The sequence below is a fragment of the Macaca nemestrina genome, chromosome 7 (genome assembly GCF_043159975.1).
Source record: "Macaca nemestrina isolate mMacNem1 chromosome 7, mMacNem.hap1, whole genome shotgun sequence".
NCBI lineage: Eukaryota > Metazoa > Chordata > Mammalia > Primates > Cercopithecidae > Macaca > Macaca nemestrina.
In genome coordinates, this window is record NC_092131.1 from 154,370,406 (window position 1) to 154,392,639 (window position 22,234).

The 22,234-nt window shown below is 39.4% G+C and overlaps 1 protein-coding gene across 22 annotated transcripts in view; it reads right to left on the minus strand.

Moving 5' to 3' along the window:
* Positions 1–768: 768 nt before the first annotated feature.
* LOC105490833 (semaphorin 6D) overlaps positions 769–22,234 on the minus strand; it is a 591,034-nt gene continuing 569,568 nt past the window's right edge. For 8 of the 22 annotated variants that reach the window (XM_011756791.3, XM_071066905.1, XM_071066902.1 and 5 more), the window contains 18 exons: positions 15,154–15,316; positions 14,641–14,752; positions 14,018–14,078; positions 13,833–13,895; positions 13,622–13,723; positions 13,302–13,392; positions 12,728–12,847; positions 11,940–12,028; positions 10,977–11,194; positions 10,739–10,870; positions 10,240–10,395; positions 9,977–10,150; positions 9,013–9,153; positions 8,840–8,917; positions 8,309–8,409; positions 7,894–7,950; positions 6,238–6,405; positions 769–4,484 (listed from right to left, as the gene is read on the minus strand). In XM_011756791.3, coding sequence (XP_011755093.1) covers positions 3,196–4,484; positions 6,238–6,405; positions 7,894–7,950; positions 8,309–8,409; positions 8,840–8,917; positions 9,013–9,153; positions 9,977–10,150; positions 10,240–10,395; positions 10,739–10,870; positions 10,977–11,194; positions 11,940–12,028; positions 12,728–12,847; positions 13,302–13,392; positions 13,622–13,723; positions 13,833–13,895; positions 14,018–14,078; positions 14,641–14,752; positions 15,154–15,262 — 3,261 coding nt within the window. In that variant the 5' untranslated portion in view covers positions 15,263–15,316 and the 3' untranslated portion in view covers positions 769–3,195. The remainder of the gene's footprint in view (positions 4,485–6,237; positions 6,406–7,893; positions 7,951–8,308; positions 8,410–8,839; positions 8,918–9,012; positions 9,154–9,976; positions 10,151–10,239; positions 10,396–10,738; positions 10,871–10,976; positions 11,195–11,939; positions 12,029–12,727; positions 12,848–13,301; positions 13,393–13,621; positions 13,724–13,832; positions 13,896–14,017; positions 14,079–14,640; positions 14,753–15,153; positions 15,317–22,234) is intronic. The other 14 variants (XM_071066907.1, XM_071066908.1, XM_011756825.3 and 11 more) reach the window with 7 other exon arrangements.

The window sequence follows — 22,234 nt, forward strand, 5'->3', positions numbered from 1 at the left end:
ATGACACTATCAGGGAGAGTAATACTCGAGACAGGAATATGGCCATTCTGCTGTTCAGCAAAGATGCTGCTGAAGGTCCTTGAGAAAACATGACCACACGGGAGCTGCAGATGGGCTTTGGCCAGGAGTAGCAGCTAGAACCAAAAGGGCAGGGATTCCTACAAGCACCCCTGTTGTCTTTCTCAGAAGTGGCTTGCCACTGTCAATATCCATGAGAAGCAATGACAGCAGCCACCAACTCAGGTGCTAAGAAAGAGCTGTAGAATCATGTTGTTACCTTCCATTTCAATATTTAGATATTTAGATAGCTCCTAATTTATTCTATTTGTTTAAAACAAGGGAACTGAGAAACTCCTTATACCAAATTGCAAGAAATGTTCACGGGAACCCTGTTTGCCAGTTATAATTTTGAACTGAAATTATGTGAAATATTTCATGCAGGAAAACAAATCATGAATTTTAAAAATGTCTGTGGAACTATATAGATCTATGGATAATGTGAACCACCTCTGTTTGCCTAAAGCGTCTGACTGTTGATGCAGTACAGTTCAGCTGGTTTTCTGAGCAGTTTCTCATTTTTCTCAGGGGCTCTGACCTTCAGTACCAGCCTTCCAAGGAGAGAATGGTAGTGCAACCATGACTGGAGAGCAACTGTTCCAAGAATATTTTGGCAGATTTTAAAAGCAACTCTTACCAGTGCTGATTGACTTGAAAATATCTAAAAAATATAATATGTTGTAAACCTCTTCAATATCAAGAGGCAAGATATAATGATTTGTATATTTTATTTTGACTTTACATGCGGTGTTAAAAACCCAAAGTACGTATTATTTACACATCCACAATACAAGTTTACAAGATATCTATACATGTTAAAGTACTCTATAAAACAGTATAGAGCCACTTCACTTGAGGGTTACTTTTTATGCCGTACCATTAAAAGAGATACAATCTGCGTTTACCTTTGCACAAATGGATAAAGCATTTAAAAATTAAATTAACAGGATAGAGACTAGATTTCATGTTAGAAATTTCAACATAAATACTGATTGAACTCACATTACAAACTACAAGGAAGTACAATGTTACAAAATGTTATCTGGGGTCACATAGAGTTACTGTTCCGTTTTACACACGCTGGGATTAATATTGGTAAGGTGAATTCAAACACGTTTGTTGTTGGTGGACTGAGTAGTGTTTATCATTGGTTGGTTTAATTTATTATTAATCTGTAATATTTTAGTTGCAAAGCTGAAGTGTTTCAAGAACAGAAATTTTAGCTTTAGCGCCTCCAGAGATCACTGGAAATCATGTTCTTTATAAAACAATGTTCTTTAAAAAAAAAAGAATAGCTGTATCAGTATTTCACATTCTGTATAAAAATGATCTGGTCTTCTGCAACCTGTCCTCCCCAAAGTAATAGGTACCAACAGTATTGTCAAAAGAAATCCAGTTGAACTCATTTGCCTGACTACAGCAGGAGCATTCCTCTGCCTTGGTACTTTCTAGATTTGGTTCACTAAACAACTGTGTGGTCTGCAGCATATTAACTGAAACAGTCAGCAGGGTTGCGCATCATCAACTGTAAGTGGTTTCTGCCAAACTACGTATAAATGACGCTCTATAGTTTCTGCAGGTGTCACATTACCCAGGAAACCTCATTTGAGTTCACATTATCACTGTTTCATCCTTAGGAAAGCAGGAGTGGAATGTTTATCATGGCAAAGAATGTAATGCTGCTCTGAGGTTGGATTATGTTAACAATTAATTGTTCTAGATTGTTTCTGTGATTTTTTGAAAAGAGTCTTTTTCAGGTGCTGGTTGAAAAACATTTACAACTGGCACTCAGTAAATAATGTGCTATACTGAAAACACTTGACATATTTTAGTACTTCTATCATTCTCATGAATAAGGCACAAAATGCACAGATTCAGGTAAACTCACATGTGGTATTTACAGTATATTGTCATTACCTGCATGACTTAGGAGAAAATTCTCACATAACACAACACAGACAACATGATTGCACCACTGTTAGTCTTCACAGACTGTTTCTGTTAAGCCAATTACAATTCCTTTCATATGTCTTTCTTTCGTCTTCTATTTTTTGTTTGTTTGTTTTTTGTTTTTTACCTTGGGGGGTAGGAGGAGTTAAAGGAGGAGAAATTTTACTATGCGGGAAAAAACCAAACACAATAAAAATAAAACCTTATTAATGTGTCTAAGGTTAAATAGAGTGACTCAGGCTTTGATTCACAGTGGACAGGAAAATTTTACTACTGAATACTGGAAAATAAATCAAGGATACCTCTTAATATCTTGATCTCCTTAAGCTGGCAAGACTGGAATAGAAGTTTTAATGAATAGCAGCACAAAATCACTTGCAACTCTTACATTCTGGCATTGGGTACCACATAAGTAAAGTTCATCATTTTGATGGTCAAAGGAGCCTCGATTCTATTCCTCTTTCAAAGCTGAACCCAATGGACTCCTGTGGGAAGTAGTATTGTCTCTCGTTCAGTCATGCTCAATGTAAACAACTCCATAGCACAAAAAGATGCAATGGGCACCTAAACAAATCCTAGTGGGTACAACACACACACACACACACAAACACACACACACACACACGCAACAAGTTTGTTGGTGGCATGAAAAAAATGCCACACATGAAAAAAAAATGCTACAGCTTGGGTCAAAGATTGAATTTTTAGCAAACTGCTTGGTAATCTACAAGTTCATTTCTTTGAGACATTACCATCTTTTTTCGACATTTGTGCAAGAGGCAAGGTGAATGCATACATATTAAAACGTTCACATTTAATGGGAAGACCACACATAATGGCAGTCAACATTGAACCCATTTTCAAGTATTTGTTCACAGATTCTTCTGAGTACTGTTATCAGCTCTTTATACTGGTAAGGTAGCCCCTGGGAGCTACACATCTCTTTAGCTTCAAACAAAAGAAATGGAATGACCAGCACCTTCCTTTGTTTTCAGGCAAGTACACAGAAGCCTTGCTGCAGTAGCTACATGTGGCAAGTTCTGATGTTGCCAAAGTTAGAAAGAGTTTCTTTGGCCACTTGGTTCTCTTAAAATACAAGCAAGTCTCTTGTTTTAAGGTACCCTTACAACATCATCCTCTCAAAAACATGGACAGGATAAAGCCACATGGGAATAGCACACTTGAGGCCTAGTATGTGTATTTGTTCAGTGGTCTGACAGATGGGGTTTGAGGAACAAAGGAAGGCTTTGGTGGCACGTCAGGTTTTAAGGACGGCGTCCTCTTTAGTCCCGTCCTAGGAAGAGTGCCATTACTGGTGTAGCTGCTCTGTCTGGAGAGGGAAGGCTGCAGATGAACACTCACTGGTGTCCCCTGAATATAGTCCACCTTCGCCCCAGTGGGGGTGGGCATATATCCTCCACGGTTCATACTAGGCTGTCTGGATAACAAAACGCCATTTGGTGAGTTTAAGTTTTTAGGCATAGCAGATATAGAGTGCCTCTGGGAGGAATTTTTGTGATAACCCCTTTGTCTTTCCAGAGAAGTCATTGGGACTCCAGGAGTGGTGGGGACATCCACTCGCTTGGTTGGGCTATTTCTGGGGAGAGTTGAAGGAGGGGAGTATAGCGATGCCTCCCGGTTAGGGACTTTAGGTGGGACCTCAGACATCGATCCCACGGGATCCAGCATTAAGTTCTGGTGTGCCATTTGGATGTCTCCCATGATGGCTTTGGGGTTACTATTTGGGTCATTCAGATGCTTCAGGAGGTCATTGAGGGTATTTCTGGAATCGACAGAACGCCGGTGATCTCTCTTACTGGATGACTTTGTAAGAGGGTGATCAATGTTTTGAAGCTTCTTTTCAGCTTTGTGAGCGTTGGAGTTTGAGAAAGACGTGTTGTAGTCATGGGTAGCATTTGGAAGAACAATGGCGCTGGGGATATGCCCATGACTTAATGGGGAATGAGGCGGCGGACTAGAGGGAAAAAACTGAGGGGTTTCTTTCCTTGAAGCCCCATGGCCATGGGCCTTTTCTGAGTGGCTCTTCATGGCCTGCAGGGTCTTCTGGTGAAGCACGGGTGTAGACTCAGGAGTGGGAAGAGCAGCCAGCTCTGGAGGTTGCCCTCGATGGTCCATTACCATGGATTTAGTATCTCCATTGGGTGGGAGCTCTTTCCGACTGGTCAGCAGGTTACTATACAGTTTAGGAGAATCGATATTCTGTTGGTATTCCTTGACAGGGCTGTCAAAGAGACCATTCAGTTTGGCAAAACTTCCACTGGAGTCTGTGCACGACTGGGCGGACTCTGCATCTTTATGGATCTTTCTGTTTTTCCGAACAAACATGTCTCGATAGCAGTATACTGCCACACCTGCAATGAATGCCCCCAAAACAAAAGCAGCAAAGACACAGGTGATGAGGACATTCATGTGGACCATCTGGTTGGACTCTCCAGACTGCACTTCCCATCGTACACCTGCAATAGACACATGGGACGTGTGAATGAGGTGCTTTTTAAAAATAATAACAAACAGCAAATGGCTTTCAGCGAGCCAACAAGACCTTCACATGGTTCGTATGCTTAGCTTGGAGGGTCAAGTAGACTCCAAAATTCCTTGTATATTTTGTCTTTAATCAAACTAGGATCCCCAGAGACATACAGGATTGCTGCAAATGCCAGGATAACTCTAATCTCCCACTGATCTGTATTCTTCTGTTCTTTTCCTCCAATCCCTCATAAGTAGTTGTTATATATTAGAAAGTTTAAGAGTTTGATCTAAAAAATAGTTAGAAGTGCATCGTTTCTAAATAGCTAACCTTAAACTCATTATGTGTTTTGTGGCATAATTTTCTCTTAATTCAGGATTAAAAGGTAGCTGTTAGGATAGAGGAAACTGTAATAATTAGCATAAATATATATTATGCTAACATAATATCCCAATAAAATTATACTAACTTAAATAAGAACACATAATTTGTTCACAAACCAAAAATATCTGCTTGATCACTGTTAGCTATAAAAAGAGACTTTCATGTTTGCTTGAATTTTTTTTTCATTCCATCTTGGGGTGAAGCACTCTTGAATGACCGACTATGTAAGAAATCCAGACAGTCTAAGGAAACATACTACGTATTAGTTAAGAAAATTGTCAAATTATCTGAAGATATTTGAAAATATTTAAATTAGACCTAGAAAAAGAAGAGCAAATTAGTTTATAATTATTGAAATTAAACTTAACCTTTTAATGCAACCACAGACATCTAACAATTAATTAAAAAATGTTAGTTTAAGAGGTATTCAAGTCTGTTACATGCTATAAACACAGCTATCCCAGAGTAAGGTAAGTCAGAGTGATTTTGAAGATTCTGTTGCTTTAAGTTAGTGCTAAGGCCTTTGAACATTAGTTGTTTTTAATTAATGTTTAATTAATGTTATGGAATTCAGTGGCACTGTGAAAGACCAAGAAAGAAAAGGAGAAAAAAATGGAATTACTAAAGAAAGCAAAGCAGAAAGAAGAATGAAGAATGATTATAAAATTGTTTACAACGAAAACATATAAAATGAAAATCAACCGATATAAATCATAAATGACAATGCGCTGCCATAAAAACTGATTGGAAACCTGATACCATAGTTTAGTAAGCACTAAAGAATAGATTTTTTTTCCTAGAGTAATATATCTAATAAGCTAACTCAACAGGCAGCTATTTTATAACTGCTCCTATTACGGGCTGAAAATGATAGTTATGGACAAGCATTCTGTTATGTTTTATTGCTTGTGGCATTCAAGCAACTTAGCATCTCACATATCCTTTTCAGATTGCATTTTGAATGGAAGCTAAACAAGAGGCTGGGAAAGGTTCCTAGACAAAACATCTGATATCAGGATATTTGCAATTAATGAGTTTTGTTTTTTGCTGCGGTGACCCTTGAAATTTCCTGAAATCCAGCACGCTCTCTGCTTCTTCAGACAGAAATCAACACAGATTAGATTGTCTGAGTGGCTGCTTCAGCAGCCTTTTCTCCAACAGCTTTCCACCTCTTTTATCTTTTAAGGAATGCACTCAGATATAACCACAGAAAGCCAGAGAGACTGTAGCTAGGGGCGGTGGAGGTACAACCGCAGAAGCTCCAGTGAGGCTCACCTCTGGAGAACCACATACTCCTCAGTGATATTAAGGATCAGGTTTCCATGCAGTTAGAGATGAGGTCCCTGCTGAGGCCTTACCCTTTGGGATACCCGATAAAGGATCAGTAAAATCAGAAGTGTTTGGATCATCTTGAACTACAAATTTCCGAGAGCTTGTCAGTTTAGGTCTCCAGGTATCAATCACTTTAGGTGTGATTTCTGGGATACTTGCCATTGTGGTAACAGAAGATGAAGATACCTCCATGTCTGTGGTGGCAAACAGATTTTATTAATATGGATAATGTCAAGATTTTTTTGATTGGTCTGTTGCATTTTTAAATAAAGTTTGAGTAAATTTCATGAGAACGTTTGCTCTAGGATTTTGTAAAAACACGCCTGAGGAAGCTACATCAAATTCTTTCCTTTCAAGGGAGTGAATGAAAACTGAAAATTAACAGTAAAGACATATTAAGCAGATTTCAAAATTAAAGATACTCGAAAGGCTCTTAGGAAAGCCCCTGTGGTTACTAATGACACTCATGAAAAAGGTAATATAATTCCCAGGGCAGATTAGTTGCTGTTTCTTCCTTCTCTTGTGAGACATCATTTCATTTCTTTTTATGCATCCTAAAAAGCACTTTCACAGATGGTTAGAAAATCTATAGTCTTTATTGGGGAAGAAGCTATGATGGAATTTTGTCGGAATATATCTGGTTAAGTCTATGAAGAGACTTGATTTTGGATGTGATAAACCAGCTCTGCCTAAGAGGTTGTTACTAGTGGCCTCCTGTCCATATGTAGATTATTCACTACACTGAGGCTCTGCCCCCGACAGTAAAACACCGAAGGAGGGACAGACTTTGCCTGTACTCTCCAAAACTGCTGGGGAGTTTCTTCCAAAGAGTTAGCAGAACCTAATGCAAAGGCAATGGCATTTACAAACTGAACGAGGATATTCTGATACATAAGATCTGCCATCTTTTTCTCCCCCTGAGGAAAGGAATTGCTGGTGAGTTTTAGAAGCAGCAATAGGACCGGGAGTAACTTAACCTTTTAGCATGTCTAGTACTGATTTCCTCCAAATAGATTTTCCCTCGAAATGTAAGCCTACGCTTTTAGGCTAAAACCTCAGAGACTGCAATTCTGACTGGTGCAACGATTACAGAAGAAGGTTCCAAAACAGGTACAGAGAGGCTTGGAGAGCCCACTGAACATCTTAATACATCAAAAATCAGCTTCATTCCACTGAAGCCTTTTTCACACGACCGAGACCACAACATTCAAAGATTCGCAGGATGAGCGCAAACCATTCAAAGATCTCTAAAACTTTTAAATACACATTTATGGGAAATGTGTATTTGTTTACTAGGTCATAGGAAAGGTGAGGAGAGATGGGGAAAAATAATGAAATTCCGCCATCCATTAAATACAGATGACCAGAAGAAACATTCACAATGCAAAGAGGTGAGAAAGAAGAAAGCTTGGGTGGGCGTGCGTGCAGCTGGAATGCAGTCTATGTTAGCCCATTTGAATTTTCTTAAAGGATGTGGCTTGGTCAATGATGAAGTGTTAACATGCTATACAAGGGTGAAGTGCTCAGTAAGAAAAGTCTTTTGGTACCATCAGTGGGATTATGAATCAAAGCGGAAAAATGAAGGGCTGCCAAACTGCGCAAAAGGAGGGGAGAAGGGGCTGAAAATGCTGAACTGAAGGAAAGAAAAGGTTGTTAATTCAAAAAAATTAAAAAAAACTAACCAGATGTTGGACCGCCAAATATTTTGTAATCTGGTGTAGTTGAAGTAGGCAAAATTTCTAAAAGAATTAAAGGAACAAGTAATCAGTGAAAAGTAACCAAAAGAAAGCAAAAATTTATGAATTCCAATTAACTAAAAAAGTAAAAAAAAAAAGACTATAAATTAAAAAGATTAACCTACTGGTTAGACTATCTCTCTCTAGATTTCCTACAAAATTGTAAATGGTGAAGGAAAAAAAAGTAAGCCTCTTTTCTAATGTATCCCCATGATCAAACAGCTCAGCTTTTGCGAAGTTTAAGTTAAAATGCTAGGTGGTATGTGTCCTGAGTCATTAAAAAGACTGATTGTAAAATAATGTCCACGTGCAAAGGTGGTCAAAAAGAAGCTCCAGGTGGGAATGGAAGATTCTGTCTTACCATGGCAGTCCCCTAGATGAGCTGTGTTGCCGAATTCCGTGTCTTGCTCATATCCTTCGGCACTGTGGTTATGGAAAGCAAACAAGTCTTCGGTTAACAGCCTTCATAGGAACACAAGTGACAACCAGAGCAGAACCAAGAACACAGACTGATTAGTAAGAATGTGCAGAGAGAAAAAAAAAATTAAACATTTTAACATAACTTGCTAAAATGGCTATTTCTGTTAAAAACTAGTGAACTAGAATGTTGAAGAGAACAGAATAGAATTGGTTTTTTCTCTCCATCCATTTCCCTTAAGTATTATTAGGTCTACCATTTCCCTTAAGTATCATTATGCCCTTCCTTCTCACATCTCCTGGTTTTCATTTTCCTGTTTCTTCCGTAACAAAAAAACAAAAAAAAAGAAAGCAAGAAAGCAAGAAAGCAAGCAAGAAAGAAAAAGTAGTGTAATTGGAAGTTTTCCACAATTTCTAGCTTTAGAGACCCTGGAGAGGATAGTTCATCCTAGCTCACGTGAGAAAGTGTACTTACAGCATCCCTGGGGTCACTCTACCACAGGATCCCTGGCTTAACCAGCCACAATACGGGTCACGAGATGCAATACAAGACCTGTATAACACCAAACAGAATGTAACTCGGATTTTCTCATCATCAAAGGTTTTGATGCTGCAAGACCCGGGGTAAGTAAAGAAACACAAGCTTACTTTTTACATGATCCATAACGCTCACAGCGACTGAGGGGGATGCGGACAACGCAGCTAGAGAATGCCACATATAAAGCGTGGTGATCTTTATCCAACTGTAATGAGATGACCTTTTTGTCTTCCTCATTCTCAGCACTGCACCTATTTTGTGGGATACATTTTGAAGCCATATGTTTAGTCAGTCAAGTGTGGTTTGGTTTAGCAATTACTGAGAGCTGGGAAATCATAAGGAATATTCTTGGTAACAAACCAGGCAAGTACATAGTTTGGGAAATAATAATTACGTGATTCATCTTCTACTTCTCTGCACGGTTGGTTAAATTTCAGGCTGGACAAAGGGTTTTTAAAGATTGCTTTCCTGTTATGATGATAGAAATGAATTGCATTTGTGAAGGCCACATTTGACTATAGAAATAAAAAGGATCGTGTTTTAATGCATTTAAATTTTCCTGTGTTAGATGGTTCTGGTTCTCTCCTTAGTCCCATTTCTCTCTTTTATTTCTTGTTTTTTTAAAAATGGTCTAAATATTCTCTTACATATTAATGATAGGAAGGAAATGCTTAACTAGTATTACATTCTGTGTATGTATGTGCGTGTATATTTGTGTGTGTGTGTGTGCGTGTGTGTGTGTGTGTGTGTGTATGCAAGCTCACAACTGTCTGCTGCATGTAGCATCTTGGAATATATCTGCAAGATAAGAGAGGTGCTGTTAAAATGTTCTCATAGTCTACAGGTGAAAACCAAGGGCTGAATGATTTTTAAACTCATCAACCGTTCACCCTCCTTGCCCTAGTAGGCTCGGGAAAAAAACAAACCCAAGATTTATTTCAATGAGAAGAAAACACAAAACACTATTATGCCAAACCATGGCTAATTTAGAGGGCCAAAAGGACACGACTAGATGAAATACACGCCGGAAATTTTTGAGCAGTACTGAAGGGCATTCTCGTAACATACACCTACTTTGCATGGTTGTAGGCTTCAATCTCTTCCAGTAACACGCTGTCGTTCAAAGAGAAAGGACTGGTCTTTGCCAGAACTTTAAGTACCACGCCAGCTTCAGAGCCAACAAAGATGACTGTGTAGTTCTGGTAGGGTCCGGCAGAATGGTCCACTGCGATGGCTGTCAGTCTGTACCTACGAGAGGCGGCAGCACAGATCAGAAGGGGAGGCCAACGGGCAGAGAAAATGTTGGATAGGAAGGAGTGTTTCCCATACGATCTCACCTGACCCGAGTCTTTGTGAACCAGGGCTCATCGGCAATGGGTGGAACAGCAGAGTCCATCAGAGGATGAGATTTGATGAATGACAGGGTTTCATCCGGGAAATCGATGGAGGTTTTATAAGCTTCAGCGAGGCCGTGTTTTGCACAACAGCCAGGCCTGAAAGGAAAACAGCGTTCTTTTATGCTCTTGGCTGCCCCTGCCACACCATGTACTGTATCTAAGGAATAAGTGCGTATTCTCAGAGAAGAGGTCAAGGGAGGAAGGAGAGTGAGTGAAACTAAAGGAGCGATGCTATGCCCCTGAACTCAACGGGCTCTCCATTCACACTCATGAGCTTGCAGGTCACAAGGCTATATCCGCTGGCTCCGTCTGAGATGCTGCAGAGAGACAAACCCCTTCCTGGTGTGGGAGGTTGGCCAAGCTGCTCCCTGAGGAGGGCTTCTTCCAGTGACCGGAGGGTTTTGTTCAAGACAAAACCCTTTTCGACTTTTTTATTTACCTTGGCTTTGGGACTTTGTCTTCGGGAACTGCTGTCCAAACAGAATCTGGAGTTTTCTGTTCCTTAAACCGTCCTTTGAATACTTTTTCAATGTCATCCATGCTAAATGCACAGACAGCGGAACCAGGGATGCTGAAAAGGAAGAAAACCATCAGGAAGAGGCTGGCGACACGGAGCCTGTCTTGGCTCTGACGGGCATGTACAGAACATCTGTGCAGTGCTGGGGTCCTGCGCTCACCTGTTGAGCTGTGTGGTAAACACCCCGACCACAGTGGGGATGCCATTGATTTGTATTATGTCTGTAATAGACTGCAGAACATCAAAGTAGAAAAACGAATCTCCAGGGACAGAGCAGTTCAGCCGAGCCTTCAGAAATGAAGTCCAGTGTTTCTCCAGGACCCGCTGGGAGCCACCCATGTCGTTTTTACAGATGCGGGCCACGCGGGAATACACAGCCTGCCCAACAGACAGAAGCAAAGCGATGGGGTTGTGAGCATGGAAAGGAATGGAAACAAAATGATGCTATTTAAGGGAGGGACAAAAAATGCTAAAGATACATCTGGTTCAAAAGAATCTAGCAGTCTTCTCTCTAGGGGTCTGTCCAGTAAGAAGGTAAACTGGATTCACCTATGGAAAAAAAAAAAAAGAGCCACTGTTTTGCTAAACATGCTCCCCAAGAAGTGAGCTATCTGCCTTGCTGAATGAAAACCATTCCAGCACTTGGTCTCCAACTCTGCTTCCTGTATTGTTAATGAAACGTGTCGTCTTTCAACCTGGCATAGAAGGGGTTGCAATACTTTAAAATCACATGGGCCTTCACTGAAACACTAAAAATTGAATGGGGTCCCTACTTTCTATCCTGCCTTTTGACACTGAGAAAGAAGAGACTATGAATGATTTTCTAAAGAGTAAAAAATAAAAGCATCCATAGCTCAAGGGTACCTGTAGAACACTCTCTGTGGCTGCAGGAAAAAAAAGGAAATCTTCTCAAAACTCAAGGCTGGTGTTCCCACTCAGGTTATTGTTCAGATGTTTTCCAGCAATTATTCTCATGACAAGCAACCCACCTCTCTGCAGTTGGCCCTATGTACACTGAATTGAGAGCTGGAAAACATGCCAAGGGAGCATCCTTAACTCTATCACAGTGGTCTCAATTTCATGCAGTACAAGTCCACGATTCAAGCCAAATGCATACACTTGCCTTGCCTAAATTATTATGTTCGACAGCAATTTCTCGAAAGAAGAAATAGACATAGTTTCCGTATTCTATGGCATGAAGAAAGTGTGGCTCTGAAAGAAAAATTAAAAACAAACTGGTTCCTAAAGGATAATTCAATTAGCATAAGACCCCGACTGCAAGGCATGACTGACAGATGTTGCACAGTTACATTCAAGCCAACAAGAACTCCAATCTGCCAATGATTTTGAGGAGTCCCAATATGGGTGTGTTCAAGCTTCAGGGAACCCGTCGTCTCTAAAGTCAGCTAATGGACTGTAAAAAGACCTACAGGGAACTGAACTATAGCAAAGGTCTTTGTTTCAACAGATTTATTCATTAACCTATTTAACTAGGGAAGAAAACCTCTTACACTGAAAATAAAAAATCTTGATTTCTAGACTCTGAAGAACAAAATGGCTCTCATACGGACTAATCGATTCTCTCTGTTAACTTTCCAAGATGGGTAAATGGCAAATAGTATTATGTGCATTTAGAAGGTTAGACAAATTGGTACACACAGAGATGAAATCTCCCCCCGCTTTTTTTTTGAGGTCACCTGGGATAAACACCTGGATGAACTTACTCTCCTGAGGTGGCTACTAGTCTCCTCATTCCCTGTCAATGCTCCTGTTCACAACCAAAGCAATGTTTACGTGTTCTAAATAAACAATATAAAGTCATGTGCTGAACCTCTCGATGGCTGTGGCTGCTGTCCCCACTTGGGCCATCCACTCTCCTGGTGACCCCACGACACTGCTCTTCAAAGGTACCTTTTATCCATTTGGAATCATATTTTATTGTGCGGAGGGCAGATCCATCACCCATGCTTCGATAAATAACGGCATCACTGGCCAAGAAGTCAGCCACTGTGGCAGAATACAGCTTCCCATCTGAAACCAAAGTTATAATTTTGGTAAGATAACCATAATTATCCTGCAGTGTGTTTGCTTCAGTAGCGTGCTATGCCCTTTGCAGTGCTCTCACCAGTATTACCATTATCTATACAAATAGGGCTGCACCTGATACTCACATCAATGTGTGACAGGTCAGCCATGGGATTATCTAATTTTACAGATGAAGGATCTAGGCATCAAAAAGTTAAGCAACTTATCTGGAGTCACTGGCCTAGTTAACAACAGGGTGTCATAATACTTATAGTGTGCACTGAAATATCCTTGTCCTTAATTTTTTCTTTTTTTCTGGAAATTTGTGCATAGATTTTAGCCTTTCGAACACTTAGATCAAGGTGGGTATCCAAGTTATTAACTTCTACTCTTCCATTACATTCCTTTTTTGCCTTCAATGTCATTAATCATTTATATTCATTAGGCTAGAGGATCTTACCAGCAAAGAGGGCAACATTGGTTTGTCTGGCATCAAATGGGCATCTTGCCAGGCCACTAATTTCTTCCCCATCATATTCTAAGGTACTCAACTACAAAAGAAAAATAAATAGCCAGTGTCATATCTATTCAATGTGCCTGTCTGAAGGCAATACTGTTTTATTTGTATTAAAATTCCATTTGAAGAATTCTGTCTTTATTCTTTCATAGCACTAGAGATAAAACAAATTACTGGAAAGCAGAAAGGTTTCAACTCTAACAGCATACCAGTGAAGGGAGAAAAGTTGATCAAAAGAAGCACATCGCATAAAGTATACTTACCCTGTAGTATCTACACATGGGATTGAATGCATTGGTACCACAAACAAAAACCATCTCATCGTTTCTTGGAACAAATACTTTGATAAAGTTGTGGCATTCATCCTAAAGAAAGTAGTAGTAACATTAATATCAGACATTCAAACGTGCTGGCACTGTGGTATCAAGCCCACAGAAAGACTAAATCTAGCAAACATTTGTCTGTTTAACTCACTTTATGCTTGCCTTTCATAGCACAGTTTTCTCGATCCTGTTGTCTTGATCGCCATGTCAGTTTCTGTATTAATCAAGCAAAACCAAAGTTCAGTTTTTAAATGGGAACATTTTCGGGGGAGGGAGTGGAAAAATTAATCAGGTTCAGAGGGAATGTAAATAAATTTGCCAACTACAGTTGCTCACCTTGCTTGGTATTACTTCTGTTTTGGGCATTTCATTTAAGTTTACTGTATAAACTTGATCCCTATTGGAAATAAGGCAATAAAACATATCATGTGAATACATAAAAATGTTAAGCTGCTTCTTATTTTATTTTTACAGATCTGCCTTTATTGTGTTTTAGAGATCATCTGGATTTTCTCTGTCTCAAACAAAGTCAACAAAGAGTACTTTTTCATTAAAGTGAGATGCTTTTATACATCACTGTAGTCAGAGAGCGAAGAAAGCTCTTCTCTCCAGGCATGGGTCAAACTGCTACTTGGTATTAGCACAGACATATTTCTGATATTTGCTTGAATAATTCTAAGTTAAAAACGCATAAAGAAAGGTTTTTTTTTCCCCTGCTGCTTTAGGAAAAAAGAATGGTGTATGATTTCTTGATGGCAGTAATAAAATAGCACCGCTGAAGGCTTGAGCTTTGTATTTTGTTCCTGGTACACAACACTGACTCTTCTCAGTGAATATTTCTGGCTACTTGCAATTTTTGATCACAATCACATATTAGTTTTTCATGAACTAGACACATTAATGCAAGCACCACTAGAGAAAAGAATTTTAATCTAATAAACCAATGAGAGGAAAATTACCTGCCAGCAATATAAAGTGTGTCTCGAATTTTCAACATCAGCTGAAAGTCCAGCCTGTGCTGCGATTCATTGCCTGAAGGGCGTCCTCTAAAAACCGGATATTGCCTTGAATCTGCAAGTAAAAATGGGCTAAACCATCATTCAGGATTATGGAGCTGAGGGATCAATAAACAGCATTGATTAGCCGTATATACTTGTTGTAGAAGGGTTTTAACTAAATTCCTCTCTTAAGGTCTTGAATATAAATGAATAAAAGGCAGTGAATGTCAGCAAATGGTCTTTTTCTTTTAACTCAACATATATAACCTATATACGGGTTGCTGTAGAAAAGCGCCCAACAAAACTGTCCCGTTTTCTCCAAACACTAGGACATGATTACTGATAAATTCAGATGCAAATTCATGTTTAAGACATAAAAAATCTCTGCCTCTTTTTGAAAATGAACATGCTTAGAAAATGAAAAACAGAAAAGCTTCCTTCTCAGAATAGAAGACTGTTCTTGAGACGACTTACAGTGATAATCGACAGTATTAAGGGGTTCATCATCTTCAGGAAAGCTGACTGCTCTCAACTGGGAAACCATCAGCAGCAGTATGTAGGCACAAAGCAGGAAGACCCTCATGGTGGGCCAAGGTGAAGTCAGGGTAGCCCCTGCTCAGAAATGCCACTGAGCTACCTGGAAAACAGAAGCAATTTGGAAAGATCGCTATGCTGCAATGAAATAGGTTTCTTGTTTGTCATCAGCTCAGTTTTCACCATCAGCTCCCTCCAAATCCCCTCTCCCACCAGGAATGCTGGCAGTGGTTGATTAGGTATCGCCAAAAACACAGGCAAAAGATGGCAGCATGCCAGTCCTGATTAAAGCGTCTGGTTGAGCATATTGAAGTTTTCAGCAAATTCACAAGAATTTTGGAGGTAATCGTATGTCATCACAGCAGAGTCACCAGAACCATGAACAGAAATGCTAGCTGCTGACTTGGCAAGAAGATGGGCAAAGTTGGGATCAGAATTTTAATTAAATTCCAATCCTCTTCCCTTCCCCCAGTCCTGAAATATATCTAATACAGCTTGTCTCTGCCCCCCATAAAATGCTCAAGCTGCCTCAAAAATAGCCAGAGGGCTGATGATCCTGTCATAATCCCTCCTCAGCTCTTTGCTTATGGTGTTGCCAAATTCCCAGCATTACCCAAGCATTAGCCCTAAATTCTTAAGTCGAGTATTTCCCTATGCTTAGCAAGACCAACATGGAGACAATGACATGAATGACCCTGAATCAGGGTGAAAGGGAATTAAAAGAAATACAATGATTCCATGATAGCCAATCAAGCAAAGCAAGGCAGGGATGAAGTGGCACAGCTGACACCAGGCCACTAGGGAAGTCCACGTTTTTACATAAAACCATTTGGACACAAACCAATACCCTAAGTACACCAGTCCTTTTAGCTTTATTGAACTTCAGAGCTGTAGGGGTCCTTAGGGACCATCTAGTCCAACCCCCTCATTTTTTCAGATGAAAATCCAAGGGCCAAAAATAATTAAAGGGCTCACTGAATTGTGTGGAGCTAGTTAAGGCAAGATTGGAGTCCAGACTCACATAATCTGGGTCCCTGTCCAGGCTCATTTTCACCAAATGGAAAGGGGAACATAAATGACTGAATTTTTTTTCCTTCAAAAATACAGCATTACAAAAACCTGTTTGGGAAAATGGATATATTCATCATTTTTATTGAAGTGATGTTTCATAGGTGTTAAATTTAACCAAATTGTACATTAAATACGTGCAATTTGTTATATATCAATACCTCAATAAAGCCATCAAAACACAGCATTAATTGCATTATAATAACAGTAAAAAATTTAAGAGATCTTTAAATGTTATTAGCTTATCAAAAAGATAAATGAGGGCCCTGTTGGGCCAATGAGATGGATATTTTTGTGAAGCTGTAAGTGTTCTACTTTGCAACAATACACCCCTCCCTCAACCCAAACTGTCACTTCCAGCTACTGTTCTGAACAACAAAACATTTACTTTATCATCAGTCTTATGTATCTAAGAACTTTAGGAGAGATCATGAGAGTCACTGCAAATTCCAGGGGAGTCCAACCACTAAATCAGGTACTTACTGTGCCTTTTTTATGGACTTCAGGTGAAGCACACAGATATGCATGCTATCCAATGCTCTAAATATTTCTCTAACTAAAGTACAAGTCAAGTATATGTGAATTTTAGAGTCCCAGTTTTTCAGAAAGAGAATAATATATTCCAACAGTTTTTTTTCGTGGATGATCAATCCAGCAGTACGTTAACGCATTTAAACTGCCTTACAAAAAGCAGGTGGAATGGAAACTGTGGTGGCATCATTTTGTACTAAAGTTAAAAGAGTGTGGACTTTGGAGTCAGTAGGACTTGGGCATGGATGAAATTATACCACATACTAACAATTGGCCTGGGAACGTTCCTTCAATCTCTTTGAGCATTAGTTTCTTGATCTGTAAAATATGGATAATAGCACCTTCTGAGTGAAAAGGAAGCTAATGCCTGGCACATAGGAAATTCTGAGAAAAGTTAGACCTCTCTACCCATTTCCTACTAGAAAATCCTGGGTATGACTAGATTGACTTTAAGAGTCTCATCAGGGCTTGGGGAAAAGATATCCTAAAATATTAAAGTTATTTGGCCAGTTATTTTTCACAACTAGTTATTTTAAAACACTAAAGGACTACTTATAGAATAAATTTTACAACATGTGCCTATGTATTGGACCTGGAAAATAAAGTAATAAAACAAAACAAAAAAGCAATCACCGATAATCCTACTATCCTACCCCAACAACCACAATGATTTGGTTCTAGTTTTTTACTACCTCTACATGGTTTCCATTGTCCTGACAAGATGGTTTTTCCTTGTTTACCCCTTTTTCTGAAGGAGTGTCTTCCTGTCTTGCTTTTCCATACTGTTTTGATCATTTATAAATACCTTCTAAAGTTGAAGTAGTATAAAAGTAAAAAATGTTGCCCTAAGAACTAGCTTCTGCTTTGACACCGGTCCCAAACATCATCATTCTCTAGATGGAAAGTCACTGAATCTTTCTGTTGGATATCAGGAAAAAGAATTAGAAATACCAATTAATCCCAAAGACGTGTAGAAACATCTGCATTGAAACAAAAAGACTGTTCTGTGTCTCCTTCTCCTCCGTGACAGGTAACTGAATGGCTCACATCAGGTAAGCAGAGCCTCCATGTCCCAGACAGTGGGCGGGGAGGAGCCCTCAACAGGAAGAGCGTCTCTCAGCTGTGATCCCAGCACTGGGGCTGAGGATGGAATCACTGCTGACTCACTAGCAAGCACCAAGCTGCTGGCTGAGCTATCATTTCCTATAACTCATTCATCTGACACTGCAGAAAGCAATTTCTCCCCATGCCCCACCCCCTACCACTCTAATCCTCCCAAAATAAAGCCCTACCACTAACTGCTTCCTGTCTCTGCATAAAGCTGTATTTTTGAAAAAAAAAATACATTCAGACTTGCCATAGTAGTTATAAATGGAGGCATTTAATGTGATACATATTTCAAAGGCTGGGTCGGGGAGGGAAGAATCTGGAAATACCTGAAAGCAATGTACCAGAAAGGGGATGTCTTTGCATGTAAATCCCTCAGACTACTTAGCTCTGACTTTATATAAGAAGATGTATCAGGAGTCCAGGGGTCAGTGAAATCATGATACTAGTTATGTTGAAAAAGGGCAGGCCAAGCAGCAGGATGAAATGTTGGAAAAAAAAAACATGGATCTTGAAGATTAGAAAAATCTGAGTTCAAACTTGTTTGTGCCATTTACTTCCTGGCTCTTGGACCCTGTTTAAATTAACTTCATCTCTTTAAGCCCCAGTTTCATCAAATATGAAATGGGAATAACTATCTTTATTACCTCATAGGCTCTGTTTAGGATTAAATGAGATAATCAGTACGAAGCATCTAACACAGAGCCTGCTCCACAGTAAGTCTTTAGTAAATTTTAGTGAATATCATCATGTCTATTCTGGTTACGTCCTGTCTCACAAAAAGGTGGAAAACAAAAGCAATGTTCATTCCTTCACCTTGTACAGATATTTGCCAAACTGTTTATGTATACCGTCCTAACAACGACAGGAGCATTCTTAGAGGATAAGGCACAGCTTCACAGAGGGACAGGCCTCCTAAAAAGAGGAAACCGTCTTCCTCACATGCAAGCTTAGGGTAAAGAACATTCCCACATGAAGTCATTCCTGTTTGTGACACAGTCAGAGAGCAAGAATGCCTGACTAGGTATGTTTATTCAGTTTTTGGTATTTTATATGAACTTCTCCCATACACTGTTAATGTTAAATACTAAATATGATGAGGAAAGCTCTTAATGGGAGTTCAGAGCTGCCAGAATAACCAGGGCATGAGTGACAGGATACTTGGGAAAAGGGAGGTACATGGAGCTTAGCCCCAAACTCAGCATTTGATTTTGCCTTATGGAGATTTGATGATTTTATATAATATTTACGTTTATATTATTATACATAATATATCATTATATTTATATTATAATATACTATTACATTTTTATAATTTTATGTTTGCTAATTTCATAGAGCTTAAGGCTCTATAAAAATGAGAGTATAGCTATAAAGAAAAGTCAAATTTCTGGCAGTCACAAGTTTTGGACCCACCAAGAAGGGAGTACCAGTAAATAACCAAAGGCTATCATCTTGCCCCCTGACAAGCTACACTCTAGAAGAGGAGAAAAATGTGAGGTAAACCATGATTTACAAAAATTCCAATCCAATCCAGTAAGCTAAGTCCCAGACTGAATGGATATAATCTCCCACTCCAGCTGCTTGCCGGAAAAGATAACACTTCTTGAGAAAAAGATAACATCATCCAGAGACTACAATTATTTACATACATTGCTCAACATTCAAGTAGAAATTATCAGAAATTCCAAAAACTGCAACTGAGAGAGAGAGAAAAAAAACACAATAGAAATAGGCCCATGGGTAACCCAGATATTAGAGTTACCAAATATATGTTTTGAAAATAACTGTGCTTTTTTTGTCCAAGAAAAAAAGATGACAAGATGGAGAATTTCACCAGAGAACTGGAATCTATAAAAAAGAATTAAATAAAAATTCAACAACAAGGCTGGGCGCGGTGGCTCATGCCTATAATCCCAGCACTTTGGGAGGCCGAGGTGGGTGGATCACGAGGTCAGGAGTTCGAGACCAGCCTGACCAACATGGTGAAACCCTTTCTGTACTAAAAATACAAAAAGTAGCCAGGCATGGTGGTACACGCCTGTAATCCTAGCTACTCAGGAGGCTGAGGCAGAAGAATCACTTGAACCGGGAAGGCAGAGGTTGCAGTGAGCTGAGATTGCACCACTGAACTCCAGCCTAGGTGACAAAGAGAGACTGTCTCAAAAAACAAAAGGCACAATAAATAACACATCTTCTTAATAGATGTGTTTAGCAACATATTTGCCAGAGGTGAAGAGAAGATTAGTGAGTAAGAAGACAAACAAATAGAAATTATCAAACAGAAATATGGAGAGCAAAAAGTTTGAAAAAGACAGACAAGAGAGTAAGAGACATAGGATTTTGTGAAAGAATTAACATACTGGAGTCCCTGAGACTGCAGAGAGAGAAATGGACAGAAGCAATATTTTACAAGATAATGGCTGCGCACATTTTCAAAACCGATATAAGATTATAAGCCACACATTCAAGAAATTCTAAGAAGTTCTAAATATAAGGAAATAACAGTTAAGACACATTATACTCAAAATGTTGAAACAAGGAAAATTTTTTAAAATATTGAACACTAAGATATATTACCTTCCAAAAAGCAAGAATAATACAGACAGCTGACTTATCAGTAGAAACAATGGAAGCCAGCAGGCCATAGAATGACATTTTTAAGTTGCTGAAAGAAAATAAATTTCGAGCCTAGAATTCTACAACCTGTAAAAATAGTCTTCTAAAATGAAGGCAAAATAAAGATGTTTTATACAAATAAAAACTCAAAGATTTGTTGTTACCAGATACAAACTAAAAGAAATATTGAAGGCAAGTTCTTTGGGCAGGGGAATTTATAGGGAAGGTTAATGCAAATTTTTAAACTTAAAAAAAATTTATTTTGTACTTTTAGTAGAGATGAGGTCTCACTACGTTGCCTAGGCTGGTCTTGAACTTCTGGCCTCAAGTGATTCTCCCACCTGGGCCTCCCAAAATGCTGGGATTACAGGCGTGAGCCACCATATCTGGCCACAAGTTCTTTTTATGTTTACAGCATAGTAGCCAAATTTGAAATTAACAAATCCCAGATGGAGAAAGTGGTACACAGTCTTTGTCTTCCTGAAAACTAGATAGCTCAAAGGAAATGAGAATGCAGAAATGGGGTAGACCTACTTTATCACTAGCCCAAAGAACCCAGAGAGAAACCATGTTGATTTGAAAGCTATCCCCTAGCTCTTGTCCCAAGATGTCACTATGCAAAGAGGATCTGCTTAGACTCTCCTACTCCTCCTGCCTCAGGATCTGAATGTGGAGTTGCTTCCTTTTAGTTTCCTGATGAGTCCTCCAGACCTTGTGCCTCCATGATCTTACAAAAAGTCTTTGGTATAAGTCCTGCCCCTCCTCCTCTCTTTTACCTGATAGTTTCCCAGTCATGTTCTCTAGCTTTACAAAGACTTTACTAGCCTCAGCCCATGGTTCCATATGGGGATTTCCGCCTCAGAATCATAAAGTAAAGCATCGTGTGCTCTGATGCTATCCTCTTGTTCTTCCAGCTTGCTCATACTGCTCTACTTTCTTCTCATCAGGACCTTCAGCCCACTAACTGTTCTCTTCTCTGCTGGTCATTAGTCTTCTCTGATTTTGACATACCTCTTTATCCATCTTAGGTACAATAGTCAATAGTCAATCATGTCCATTATTCTGCCTGTGCTGCTGACTTCTCCATCCTCTGTGTCCTTGTCAGCTTTTCTTGCAACATCTTAACCTCGAATGAACTCTGCCACTCACCTTCTGCACCTTCCCCAGAGCAGCTGAGCACTAGTTGAGACAACCACACTCTGGGACAAGTCGCTAGTAATATAACAGAATTCTTTGTCATCAACTACAAATAGCATCAAAAACTCCATGGAGATCCTATGTTTCTCAATTATATTAGACCACTCCCCGAATCCATAAATGTAAACTTCCCACTTTCTTTAAGGCCCTGATCTGCTGTCTCCATACTCTGCTACTTACATTCTTTCCTCCTGACCCACAGCTTACTTCACATAGAACATGAAAGCTGTAACATGGGAGCTTCCTCCGTTTTCTCCTTTCCCATTGCCAAATACATCAACTCTTTTTCATGTGCTTTTTAAAATTTTTATTTTATTATTATTTTTTTTTGGACAATGTCTTGCTCTGTCACCCAGGGTGGAGTGCAGTGGTGCAACCTTGGCTCACAGCAACCTCCGCCTCCTGGGTTCAAGCAATTCTCCTGCCTCAGCCTCCCAAGTAGCTGGGATTACAGGTGTGCACCACCACGTTCAGCTAATTTTTATATTTTTAGTAGAGG